At 42.4% G+C, this 14,216-nt stretch overlaps 1 protein-coding gene across 2 annotated transcripts in view; it reads left to right on the top strand.

Annotated features, from left to right (window-relative positions):
* The first annotated feature begins 1,677 nt into the window (after window positions 1-1,677).
* Window positions 1,678-14,216, top strand: part of GPC6 (glypican 6) — a 1,079,188-nt gene continuing 1,066,649 nt past the window's right edge. Inside the window, exon 1 of one of the 2 annotated variants that reach the window (XM_073894397.1) lies at window positions 1,678-2,404. In XM_073894397.1, coding sequence (XP_073750498.1) covers window positions 2,245-2,404 — 160 coding nt within the window. In that variant the 5' untranslated portion in view covers window positions 1,678-2,244. The remainder of the gene's footprint in view (window positions 2,405-14,216) is intronic. The other variant, XM_025874780.2, reaches the window with a different exon arrangement.

Below are 14,216 nucleotides of genomic sequence, written 5' to 3'. Positions count from 1 at the left end.
TTTTTATTGCTTTACCCCTTGCTCAGGAGTGTACAATGCTTATCACCTGGCAATGATAGAAACAGAAGTTCGAATGAAGTCATGTCAAAATCATAGAAATAATGACTGGGTTACAGCAATTTCTAATCATACCCATCTTATCCTTTTCCCACAAAGAGTAGATTTTGTTCTCATTTTGATTTCAGACTTGGAGGAAAATGAATTCAGTGACTTAAGGTCAGACAGTACAATATCATGAAGACAAAAACCGTGTGAAAAATTTGAGAAAAACGTGTATGTGACTTGTTTTCGGAAAGAAATGTTTAGTTATGGAGTTTTGAAGAAGAGAAAGTCAATTTGTAAACAAGTCAGCCTTATATTTTTAAGCATTTCCATGGCTTAAATGCGGTTGTATCTTATATTTGAGTCCCTTTTCAGTGGAGTAAGAGAGGAGGAATTAAAGAGAGGAAGAAGATGTACCTAACATGTTGTGATGATAATAGAATGACTTAAATTTCATGATTCATTCTGGTCACTAACAGCCATCATCAGAAAAACATCTGCATGTGTGGCTTTATAGGGGAGCTCCATACAACTGGACATTACCCTACAGCAATTTTTGAGTAATGTGCTGGCCTAAATACATTTGACCATGGAAGTGAGTAAGCATTATTATTGTTATTATTATTTTTTGTCTTGGATTTAACTACCTTAGTAGTTGCAGAAGCTTTGGGTCTCCACACCAGCTTCTGCTTAGCAGAGTTCATTAACATAAGAAAGTCAGTAAGAAATTAGCCTACCCTGAATTTTCATTTTTATTCCATTTCACAAAACTTGAGTGTAAGATGGGAAGAAAGTGAGTCAGTTCCCCAGTGGAGAATTCTGTTAACTTGGAAGAAAATGTTTAAGTCCAGTATGTGAGATTGGGGAGAGGGAAGGAAGAAATCACTCTCCTCCCTAGAATCTTCCTTAGTGCACCCCGCTGACCCCTGCTCTCTCATTTTCCCATTGCTTCCCTGTTGTGTTTCTTCTCCTTAGCTTTCCTGTTCCTCCACACACTAGAACCTAAGCATAAGGATTTCTGATCCAAGATTATGTAATACTGGAAATTAAAAAGGGTGAAATTTATGAGTCCAAAACCAAAAATTACAAAAATAATAATAAAAAACTACTGGTCCCCGTGTGCACAAACTGTCTTTAGAAAATAAAAAACAAAGCCAAACAGAGACAAGACCATTAATTACAGCGATGATTGTGCTCTGAATGTCAGGGGCTCCCCGTATGTTTATTTCTACGCGGGCTTTGTGTTTCAGTAGGTCATAAATTGTTGCTCATATTTAGAGGAACAATTGGAATTGCGTGGTCCTTTAAGTCCACAAAAGCATAGTTTAATACCACATATGTTAATGACTTAAAATACTTCGCCTTTCTAGATTACTTACGTAAGTCATTAAAGGAAACGTTTCGGATCAGTATGAAGGATGTGAAGGGAGTGAGAAAACAGAACCGCTTCCTTTTTCCCCCTTTTTCTTCTACCCAGTAGCAAGAGATCCAGTCCAGGTTTTGCCTTCGACTCTGCCTCCGAATTTCGGCTGTGCTCACTGTAGCACGTTTCTCTGTCTCCCCTCCTTTCTCCTTCCCTCTAGCCTCCAGTGTCTGTCTCCGGGATTTCGCTCTTCCTATTTCAGGAGGACTCTCACAGGCTCCCTCAGCCTGTGTGAAGCTGAGGTTTCCCCTGGATTCCGTTTATCCCCAACACATACCTCCACGCACACGCGTCCCCAAGAACCCGCGCTCGCCCCGACACACACTCGCACTCGCCTGTCCAGCTCCCTCTCCGGGAGAGCCGGCGCGCGTTCCCACCTTCGCCGCACGCTCGGGCGAGCCGAGCTCGCAGCGCTCTACGATTCTGCGGCTCGGAAGTCGGATCGCGGCTGTGAACCCCCAGGGTGGTTTTTTAAAACATTTCTTTGCCTCCTCTCCCTCGTTTTTTATTGCACCGTTTTCGACCTGGGGGGCTAGAGGAGCTAGGCGGCTGCTTCCCCAGCCAGCCCTGGTTGGCTTGCCATCCTCCATCTGGCTTATAAAAGTTTGCTGAGCGCAGTCCAGAGGGCTGCGCTGCTCGTCCCCTCGGCTGGCGGAAGGGGGTGACGCTGGGCAGCGGCGAGGAGCGCGCCGCTGGCTCTGGCGGGCTTTCGGCTCGAGGGGCAAGGTGAAGAGCGCACGGGCCCTGGGGTTTACCGAGCTGGATTTGCACGTTGCACCATGCCTTCTTGGATCGGGGCTGTGATTCTTCCCCTCTCCGGGCTGCTGCTGTCCCTGCCGGCCGGGGCGGAGGTGAAGGCTCGGAGCTGCGGCGAGGTCCGCCAGGCGTACGGTGCCAAGGGATTCAGCCTGGCGGACATTCCCTACCAGGAGATCGCAGGTAAGCGCGGGCGCGCGGCCCAGCAGGCTGCAGCCCTCGGCGGCCGTCCGTCCGTCCCCCGGGCCGCCCGGCGCCCTCCTTCTTCCCCCCCTGTTGCTGAGTTGTTGGTGTTCACTTTCTGTCAGGGCTCTCCCGGACGCCGGCGGATGCTCCGGCGGCTGCTCCCGCGGGGAAGGTGTGCGTGTCAGCTGCCTCATTGTGTGCACACGCGGGAGCGTCCGCCCGCCCTCCCTCGGCTCTGGCGCCCCCGCGCCCCCTTCGTTGTGGGCTCGGGCCGGGCCGGCCGGGGAGCCCGGGACACCCGGGGGCGGCCGCGGCGCGAGGGCAGGTCGCCGAGCGGGGCGCCCAGCCCGCGCCTCTCGCTCAGGCAAACTTGGAAGAACTGCGGCCGCAGTTTGCCCAGCGCCACAGTCTGAGTGGCGCCTTCCCCACTCCCGCCCTCGCGCCGGCGGGGGCGGTGGAGAGACGCGGAGGGCTCCCCTCGCCGCTCGCTCTGCTCCCCGGATCCTTCCGGGAGGCAGAACGCACGGCGCCCGGCCCGGGGGCGGGCGAGGCGGGGCGACCCCACCGCGGGGGACCCGGCCTTCGGACGTCTGCAGTTCCGGGCTGGTTTGGGGAGTTCACGGGCTGCCAGTTTCGGGCTTGGGGCGGGCTTTCGCGTTACGGGTTCTCAGTGCTTTCCCGATTGCGGTTGGTCACTCGCGGTTCGGGGGACACCCCCGGCACCCGGCGCGGCGCCCGGGCCTGAGCGCGCTCGCCCGCCCGCCTGTTCTCAGAAGCTGCTCCAACTTAAGCGAGTGGCTCACTAGTGGGTTTGTCCCGGCGTCCCCGGACCCCGCGTGCCGGGCCACTAGCATTCCTGCTCCGAGAGCTCGAGGGCCCCCACCCCCTTTCTCGGCGCCAGTGTGTGGATCGCACTCGAGCTGCAACAACTTGCGCAGCAGCCCGAGTGCGTGTTTTCCGGCTCTTAGCTCCAACCGAATGGGGAGCTTCTCTGGGGCTCTGTGAATGAAACGTGTCGGGGAGAGATAATCCTGTGGCTGCGAGAGAGCATAGCTGAGGGAGGCAGAGAGAGGCCAGGAGATGCTGCGAGGGCGCGGGCTGCTCAAACCCGGCCGTTGAAGTCCTCGGTGACCTCAGATGGTCAAATCAAAACGCTACATTTCACCAGCCTCTCTGCATTTCGCCAAAGAGCTGGTCGCCGAGTGAAAGCTTTTTGCAGATATCTTAAAACATCATAGTTTCGATATGTCATGCAATTGCTGTTTTATTACGGTTGATCTACAAACTCTACAAGTGAAGGTTTTTACTTATACCGAAATGAACACATTTATAGAAATTTAGGCATTGGAGGGGAAAAAAAAAGCCCATACACAACGCTAACAGCGCCGAGCATGATACACAGGGAGCCTTTTTCAATTCTGAGCCAGACGTAGCCAGCCTCTGGTGAGTCGGAGGCGGAACCTGTGGTGAATTATAAGACTACTTTTCTATCCCTGTCACTTCTTCTCCCTTTTCCAGAACTCCTTAATTTTTTAATCAGTGAAGAGAGAGCTACTGCCCCCACAGCTCCTTAAGTTTCTTTAACTCTCCTTCCCCTTTGTCTACTGTTATTTCATTCTTTTTAATTAATTGATAAGGATCAGCTTTGCTTTTTTTCTCCTCCCCAAATCTCAGGGAGTTCAACTTTTAAAGGTTTTATGGTATGGCTCACTACTTCTAGGAACGTTTTCTCCTCTAACCTGGGCTTTTTCAAATTGTATCTTTTAAACACACAGATATTTCCCAGCATGATTTCAGATATGATCTCAGAGAAGAAAATAGTTAAGTATTTTTAAATTGCTTCAGTACTCTTTAGTGGATTATGGGAATTTCAGGAGGCTGCACTTCATCCTTAGCATGATGCAAATCTCCTTAATATCAAAATGAAGGTTTTCAGGGTAAATAATTTCTGTACTCACCATTTACTTTCCTGAAAACATTTCCAGTGGTTAAAATAAATCCTTTAGTAGATTTTTAACTACAGGGGTTTTTTTTTTTCCCCTTTTACCTCCACCTCTTGACAATCACAGTGTTCACTAATTAGCTATGAAGTTCTGAAACGTGCACTATTGTTAAAATCACTTTCTAGGACTAAGGGTACTGTTGACTTTGTCTTAACCCTGGTGTGCTTTGATGCTGGTGGAAATGATCAAGATACAGGTCACTGTGGGGTCAGAGGCACATCTGATAGGGAAACAAATGAAGTAAAAGGTAAGTGTGTGTGTATGTATATATTTATGTGTATATGTGTAATCTTTTTAAAGTGAACTACTCAATGCTACATGTTGTTGGAATAATCGCTTAGGAAAGCTGTCCCATTATTAAATGAAAACACTTGTATGCTCTTCCCTAGTTCCTGATACTATTTACATTTCATTATCTTGTATGTGGTGGTTATCCTTTCTTAAAACTCCTTTTTCATCCTTTGCCTTGTTTGGATTTTTAATGGTTTGCTTGAGAAATGGCATATGCCATCAGTCGGCCAGGGCACATGAATTTTAAAGCAACTGCTGTTCATAATTTAGATTCATGAGAGCTGTTTCTAACTGAAAGATATTTGCAGGTAGCTTGCCTGGTAAAATAACTGAGAAGTAATAAGGACATTATGTTTCATCATGACATTATTAAAGTTCTACTCAGAAGTCACAATTGTGAAATAGTGTTGCCCTTTCCTATTCTAGGATAAAAGGGAGTTCTTCAAACTCAATAGATGAGGGGCTGTGATGGGTAATATATAAAGTTATGCTCTCAGAGAGTGCTTGGGAGGCCTTTAAGGGGCAGGTTGCACCATTAATCTTCACTCAGCCCTGATCTTAAGCCATCCCAGGCAGATCAGATAGACTATCCGTCCTTGTTTGAAAGACCTCCAAAGGAGAAGACCCAGGAGCCCCACTCAGCCATCCATTCTAATACTTAGTAATTCTTGTGGTATCGAAATGTTTCCAGATAACTAGCCCAAAGCCTTCCCAGTGTGCTCACTTATTTTCTTCTGTTCTGTCTTCTGGGAAGATACTGAGCAGTGGATCATCAAGTTCTTTGTTAGGAATGTTATTTTGATCAAAGGTAGGTATGAAACATTCCAGTCTTTTCTTTGAGCATCCATAATAATATCTCATTTTCCAACCCAACTCATCTTGATGGCTCTAAACTTCTAAAAGGACTCAACAACTGAAAAGAGTATCTGCTTGAAAGACTGGGCAATTAGAGAATGTTTTTTTATGCTTACTGTGCCACTATGCCTTGAGCCTTCTTGGAGTCATTAATTATAACTCCTTGTAGCTGACTAATGGTGACTTATTGGCCTACATGCCCACGTTTTTTTCATTAGTTATGTAATTCAGCTGTATTTAACAATCCCTTATTTGGAAATTACTACAGGCCGAGCACCTGTTTAAAAAACATTACCTGCTTCTAAAACATTAGATGCTGCCTTATTGACTCCTTTTAATAATTTTATAGATATCGTCATAATCCCCATTTTATAGATGCAAAGACTGAGCAGCAGAGAGACTCAAATATTTAACTTGCCCAGGGATGACTCAGCTAGAAAGTGGTGAGGCTAGAATTCCAACTCAGGAGTTCTGACTCCAGGTACCAGAGTCCTAGACTTAATCCTGCCTCCTGCCATTCTGTATTTGTTGAATGAATGCGTGCAAAATCAATTCTTTCTTCATCTACTAGGTACATAGTCTGGTATTATCAATCACCATATATATTCCCTCACAGTTTGTGCTGCATATTTTTCTATTTACTTGCAATATCTATAATTTTTCAAAATCACTTTGAAATGTATGTTCTCAGGAATTAACCATGCTACCGTCACTAAATTGATCATGTACTTATGTGTTTTCCTGATTTTTTTTTTATTGTATCTCTGTAGCTATATAAAAGATGGAAACTAAAGAATACGTATTGGTATTTTTCAGTATACCAGGCCTGCATGAATAATGGGTTAGTGCAACAAAGTTTGCTATAGGAAGTTATCACAGTGCTAGAGGGAGGAGGGAATCTATCTTCATAGATTAGGAAAAAATATAATTGTTTTCTCAGTATTTGTCCCTTTTTGTGTCTCGGGTGTTTTGAGAGCTGGGCTACAGGTGGATATTAAAGCATTAAACTCTTTCCCATCTCTTGAATATGAATTTATCTCAGTACTCTAAAAATTTATCCCAAAATCAAATTAAGAAAATATTCTCTTCTATTCTGCTGATATACTAGTGACTTTTTTCAGTCCTTCTTTATTGCTTTCAAATTTCAGGATATGTGATGCTTCATTTTACCTGATCTTTGTCCAACAGTCCTTTCCTTTCTTTGGTGGGTTTCCCAAGGAACCTGTCCTCCCTCCCTCTGTTCCCTCAGCAAACTAACTTATTTAATACATTCGCCATTAAACACAATTTTTTTAATCAGTTTGTATGTAGCTATTACATTAACATAAACAGAAAAAGTGTTTGGTAGCTCTTACTCTTTTATAGACACATTAAATATCCTACTTTGAAATAAATTATTTAATTTCCATTTAACTGTCTGCTTCATAGATTTCTGATTTCTTTGTCCTCTCTTGAGTTAGCTGATGTCTTTAAAATCCTTTCAAAGAACAGTGTGAGAGGTATAAATGAGTTAGCTGAACTTCAATTTTTTTTTTTTTTTAATGATTTGTCGAGTCACTGGATTTCTAAAAGAATCCCATTAATTCCAGGTATCAAAGCAATCTAAAATCGGGGCTATTAGGAGTGCCACTTGTTAAACTCTTGATTTCGGAATTAATTTTAGAATGCTCCTTGCAAACAGAGCTATCCTAGCTGATTTAATTAGAGGATAATATGTCATCATTGAGAACAAGAGTTCATTTGAGTTGACTTTTTTACATAAAACTCACATCTTTTAACCGTGCCACATGGTAATTGCTGGTGAGTAGAAATGTAGGCTGCTATCAAAAGTGATTTAAAATATACAGCATTATGTCCTTTAAAGTATTATAGTATAAACATTGTTGTAATTTATGTAAGAGTGTGACTAATGTCCTTTTACAATTATGGGTGAGTTTTATGAACACTTATAAAATACAAAATTATTGAGTCCTTTAAACCAAATGACTTACAATTCAGTCACTAGATTTGTATAGAAATATGAGTTTAGGATAGAAATTGTATTAAGGGAGTTGTTGATAAAATTGTTTATTAGCTTAAAGCCAACAAAGTAACATCTCTAAGACTGCTTTTCCCCCCTTAATTCATGTCTCTCAAAAGACTTCTAGCAAGGCCAGTTGTCTTGACAGTTTAAACAGAATACTGAATATTCTTTTAAACTTGTTGCTTATATCTCTTTGCAGACCAAATTCTGCTCTATTAAATTCTTTAGCTGGCACATAATTCTACTTTAAGTAGTTTCATAGACTTCTTTAGTATTAATCACTTTTCACTTATTTATGTGACACTCTGAAAGTGTAACTGCCTCACTGGGATGCCATATCTGTAAATAAAAGGTTTCATAGCAGTAAGTCTTGGATAAAGGTTTAAAATTCTAATAATCCTGAATGGAAGTACTTAAGAGTTTTTAATAACTTTGGATGAAAAATATTTTTTTAAACAAATGTACCAAAGAAAAATAGAAACTTGATTCCATATTTAAACATTATCCAGGCTACTGATTTATTTTTATAACTCATTCTCTATTTCCTTTAGGTGTCTCTTTTTCCATTCATCCAATAAATATTTCTTGTATACCTACTATGTTTAATTCACTTTGCTAGGTGCTATGTATAGGGCCTCAGTGGATTTTAATCCCAGCAGGGAAGCAGAAATTAAGAGCACCATTCACAATGAATGGCTGAGATTGTGACAGGCCATGAAAGCATTTAACAGGAGCATCTGATCTCATCACAGCATCTGGGAATGCTTCCTTGAGGAAGAGCAATGGACAATAGGCTCTGAAGCATGAGTACGTAGTTAGTACCGTATGGTTAGAAGACCCTGAAAACATGAGAGGACTTTTAGAACCTGGGGAAAACAGCAGTGAATGGAAAGTCCCATGAGACTACGGGAGAGCCTGTGGGCCAGGTTAATACACTGTCCAAAGATGGCCCATGCATGTTGGGCCTATGCGGTTTACCTTTTCACTGCAAGTATGGACCCTTAGCTCTAAATTAACCTGTGGGTGCTAAACTCAAGTTTTTTAAACATCCGGTTGTTTTAAACACAGCCCAAAGAAAATAGACTTTTAACCATTTAAAGCCTGTCTCTTTTGTGTACCCTGCAAAACTGCATAAGGCCTGCTGGTCATTTATAGGATGAATCTGGGACCTAAAAAAACTCCCAAGTTGCTTCCCTCTCCACCCTGTGGCTGAGCAACATAGCCTAGATACTTAATTCCCCTCCCCTCTCCTGGGAGTTCCCTGAACCTCCTCCCCTTCTGGTCCTGGCTCCTCTGTTACGTCTGTCAGACCTCAAGCAATGAGGGACTTCCCCTCCCATGCAACCTGTCTAGTGCCACCAAATTAAAGCTCTCCGTGTCCTGCTGCCACCTCCCGGTCCTGTATCTTGCCTTAATCAGCCCTGAACTCCCTGGAGCTCCTGCAGTGACCTTGGTTGGCCTTCAGCCTCTGGCAGTGAGAAGCTATTGAAGAAGTGTTCCAATCAGGATTGGACTTGATTTGAAATGTTACTTTGGTGGCTCTGTAGAGAATGGATTGCAGGGGAGCAAAAGCAGATACAGGAACAGGAGGAGATGGTAGCTTGAACTAGAGTGGTGACTGGAAAGGGAATGAAGTAGAAAGCAAGAAATATTTAGGAGCTAACTGAAATAAGTCAGACTGAGAAAGACAAATACCAAATACTGTAGGATGTCACTTACATGCAGCATCTAAAGACCAAAATGAACAAACAAAACAGAATCCAGATTCATAGATGCAGAAGACAGATTGATAGTCGCCACAAGGGAGGAGGGGTGGGGGGTTCTAAGGTAAAGGGGATGGAGCAGTACAAATATACATTATAAAATAAGTCATGGGGATGTAATATAGTGCATGGGGAATATAGTCAAGAATATTATATTAACTTTGTATGGTGATGGATAGTAACTAGACTTATTGAGGTGATCATTTTGCAATGTATACAAAGGTCAAATCACTGTGTTGTGCACCTGAAACTAATACAGTATTGTAGGCCAATTATACTTCAATTAAAAAATGAAATATTTAGGGGGTAAAATTGATACAACCAACAGACCACAAGTCAATCAAAAGTGAATCACTGAACATCTACCATGACTATGAACTGGCGTCTGTGTATGTGAAAGAGAGGGAGAGGTTGAGAGAGAGAATCAAGCATCCCAAAAACATTCATTGAGTTTACAAGGCCATGTAAATAACTATGACATAGTTTATGTGTGCTTTTCAGTGGAGACGAAACTCAATATCATAAAACCAGCACAGCACTGTTAAGAGTATCAATGTGGCTGAGACAAAGGGATTTCCCAGACAGGGTAGGGTGAGATGTTAACTCTCAGAAAGTAAAGAGTTATCAAAATATATGTAATCAGCTGTGCCATTTTGAAACTTAAGTCAAAGTTTTTGTCCTATGGCAGCGTTAAAAAAAAAACCCAAGATTTTTACCAAGATGAAGAATTAATTAAATTGTTACTTCAACGCTTCCTAATATTTAAACAATGCTATGTCCATGGCTTAAGGACCAAATTCATCATTACTGGTTGTAATGATAGGAGTCAAAAAAAGGAAGAGACCTAGACCTTGCCGAAAGGAAGAGGTAAAATTTAATTGGGAGTATATTATTCAGGGATCTCGAGTGCAACCAAAGCAATAGGATATATAGATGCAGGTATATATATGAGGAGATTTATTATAGGAGTTGGCTCTGGAGATTATGGAGGCTGAGAAGCCCCATGATCTGCCATATGCTGGCTGGAGACCCAGGAAAGTAGAGGTGTAATTCAGTCTGACGCTGAAGGCCTTAAGCGGGGTAGGGTACTGGTGGTATAAGTCTCAGACTCCGAGGCTAGAGAACCAGGAGCTCTCATGTCCCAGTGTAGGAACAGATAGATGTCCAAGCTAAAGAAGAGAGAGAGAGAATTTGTTCTTCCTCCACCTTTTTGTTCTATTTGGGCCTGGGTGAATTGGATGATGTTCCCTCACACTGGTCACTCCTGCTACTAAATCAAATGCTAATCTCTTCCAGAAACAGCCTCACAGACGCACCCACAAATAATGTTTTACCAGCTTTCTGGGTATCCCTTAGGTGGGTCAAACTGACATAAAATTAACTGTAACAGGGACATTGAATGATGGGTAGCATTTGACAAACAGCAGTGAAAGAAGAAGGCATTTGGGGTTAAATTCGCAAGCAAAGTGGTACGTATGGAAGATACTACAGAAAGGAATCAATTAAGAATTTGTGAGACATAAATATTGAACAAATACGGTGGGGTTGTATTTTGATGGACCTTGAAAACCCTTGGTTTTCTGTGGCAGGAAGTAGGTCATCATCCTAGGTTCTTAGCAGTGACGTGACAAGATGAAAGGACTGATTTTGATGGGTCAAGCACTATCATCAGGATGGAATAGAGAGGAGATCATTAATGTCCCAGGGGGAGGGAGGGAGGGTAGCCAGGGGGCTGATTGAGATACTACAGCATGAGATGCCAAGGTGAGGAGAGGGGTGAATGAGGTCATCAGAGAAGAGGCAACGTTAAATAGCAAAAAAAAAAACAAAAACAAAAAACCTTAAAAAACTTTACTCTTCTTTACTACTTAGAAGTTCCAATAAAAAGGGTTTCAAGAAGACAAGCCGTTGAAACTCTTGCCTGAAATCACCTGTGTCATTTAAGATACTTTTGGCAGCCGTCACAGAAAATCCTGAATTGGCTGGCATAGCCATTCAGGGAAAACCATCGTTTCACCTGAGTTCCAACCCAGAACAGTTTATGATGGTGGCAAGTGGGAAGTTAACACTATACCAGGCTCCATTATGGAAGTAAGATGGCTGCTGGAGTACTAAGAGTCAAAGCCTCATTATGATGCCCAGAGGCACACAGTGGGGCTGTTGCTAACCATGTGTGTCTCCTCATTGTTGAGATAGACTAACTGTCGGAAGCCCCCCAGCAGATTTACCCACCCTCTCATTCCAGAATTGCTTCCTGTGTCCATGCCCAGAAGAGAAAGGAAAAGGGCCATAGCTGTTGACTTGGATTAGTCATGGTTACTCCCTCAGACAGGGGCTGATGTCTTCCTTCCTTAAGTATATGGCCACTGAATTGCTTGGCCATCTTCATAAGAATCCCCAGGAATTGAGGAGTAATGGAGAGATTGAAAGTAACTACTCAGATTGTCTGAATTAATTAGGTAGTTGGCATTTTTGCTTATTAAGTCCAGTGTTCTCAACTCCAGCCAGCAGTGAGCTGACACATAGCAATTGGCTTTCAGGAGGGTGGGGTGGGCGCAGACCTGATTTGTAGCATTTGCCAGTTTCTGTGGTATAGAAATGTTCCCACCATGACAGATTTCAAGCTACTAACAGTTTAACAACCAGCTGACAAAATTCCTGAAAATTTACCTGTTGGCTCTTTTGAGTTGGAAAGAGCCAGGGCTATCCAGGAGTCATGTGAGATACTAAAAGACAATACTTATACTTGGGTTCCATCTTTAAATACTCTGATGTAATTGGTCTGAGACAGGGCACTCTTTTTCCTGTCCTGGCTCCCTTCTTTCCTTTCTTTCTTTTTCAGTTTTCCCAAGTATTTCTGATGTGCATCCAGGGAAGGGAACCAGTTAGCCAAAGCTCTGCTTCATAAACTTGATCCTGCATCAGAATTACGGGGGGGCTGGTTAAACACAAATACCTGGACCCCACCCCCAAAGGTTTTGATTTAGTCATTCCTGGGTGGGGTCTGTAATTTGCAGGGGTTTTGTTTTTGTTTTTTTAACAAGTTCCCAGGTGATGCTGATGCTTTTGGTCCAGGCACCATCTCTTGAGTCTCAGGGGGCCCAACTCTGGGTGCCTTCACTGTGGCTTTAAATACGGTTTTTTTGTCAGGGTGGACAGTCAGATTTGGGCAATGATTGCTGTTATTTCTCATCTTGATCATAGGTAAGAATCCTAACCGAGAAAGTGCCTCTGTTTCAAATTTTGCACCCTCCTCCTCCCCTCCCCATCGCCTCTGCCTTCTTTCAAATGCTTACTTTGGCCACTAGGGGGACTAAGGGAAAGAGAGTGATTGGATCAGTTCAATCCGTAAGTATCTCTGTGTGGAACAAAAGGGACCCAAATCAGTGGCAAGCGCACAGCTGCATGAGTAGCACAGAACTTCAACATTGTTTTAAAGGCAACTGGGAAATGTTTTCCGCTTCTTTTTTACAGGCTCCTTATTATTCTTTGTTAATATGGCAGGCTTTCTTTGGGTATGTGACTCGTTTTGGGGGGTCCTATTTAGAACATTTCGGGTGAAGAGCATGCCATCTCCCTACTCCCCCCTTTGAGCTGTTTTTTCCTGCACTAGTCTCCCAAATGCAGATCCAGCCATTTTTTTCCTGACCTCTAGAATCCTATGCAAGGAGACTACATTTAGAGCTGGTCAGTCTTCATTCTATACACATTTAATTAAAGATGTAGCATAATACATTCAGGGCATGCACACCTGTGTTCTGTAGGCTTGATCGGCTAGTGTGTTTGCTCCTTATTAGAGTTCTTGGATTTCTTGAGAAATTGGCTTCCTCTCTTTGTGCCCCCAGGACAGTGGAGATTAACAAGGGCCACTGCTCCTCCGCTGAATTTCAGGGAACTAGAGGTGTTTCCTCTTAAGGTTGCAGTGAGGTTGAGACAAATACTTTCTTTGCAAAGAAAGCACTTTGAGGTCTTCTTTTTAAAAAAGATGAATACTTTTCAATTTGTATTTTCTTAATGGGTCAGCATAGCTCAAAGTCAATAGAGCTTTTGAAATGAACTTGAAAAAAGCCACAATGCTTTTAGATATTACAGATATTTTAAAATGACAAGCCTTAGCTTTTTCCTGAAAAAGTTGGAAAATACTTTAAACATACTCTAGCTGTTTGCTTATCCTATTTTCTTCTCAATCCCAGTGACTGGGAGTTTTTAAAACTTAAAAAAATGGTAAAATTTAAAATGGCTGACATCTTTTTCCTTTTTTTACTTACGTAAAAGGTTTAACAAATGTTTTCGAAGAGTTTAAATGATCTTTGATATCCTGGGAACTCGATTTGGAAAATAAGAATTTGTAATTCTGAAATATTGGTAATTTGGAGATGTAGGATTCCTGAACATTCCTACTTGATCTATTACAACTTCTCCTCCAGCTATATATTTACACTGAACTTAGGTAACACAGTTTACTGTTACTTTTATATTATCAAGTGCTAATGTGTGAAAGGCTTTTATTGTGCTTTTACTACTCATTTGATTATGTGGTATCTTATTTAATATTCTTTCATAGACTTGGGGGTATTTAGACATCAGGAAGTCAAGTACTATGTTAAAAGCTCAGGCCAGTCTTTTTATATGACTGCAATAAAGAATATATTCATTTCACTTATATTACCACATGGCTCTCATAAAAGGTCAGTTTCAATTGAATATAAAATAGGTTACAAATGGCAAATCTTATGTCATCAACAACAAAATTATTATGAATCATCCCTTTTCAATTGCTGTTTCCCCTCTTAAAAGAAAGTAACTTGAGGATTTCTTAAAATCAGAGATCCTCATGATGTTTTGTACAATAGACATAAAAATTAAATAAATTC

Source organism: Callorhinus ursinus, unplaced genomic scaffold (assembly GCF_003265705.2).
Source record: "Callorhinus ursinus isolate GAN/ISIS: 27379988/994484 unplaced genomic scaffold, GSC_fseal_2.0 scaffold7, whole genome shotgun sequence".
Classification (NCBI taxonomy): Eukaryota; Metazoa; Chordata; class Mammalia; order Carnivora; family Otariidae; genus Callorhinus; species Callorhinus ursinus.
The sequence above is the reverse complement of the archived record's forward strand: the minus strand, read 5'-3'. Positions and strand labels throughout refer to the sequence as shown.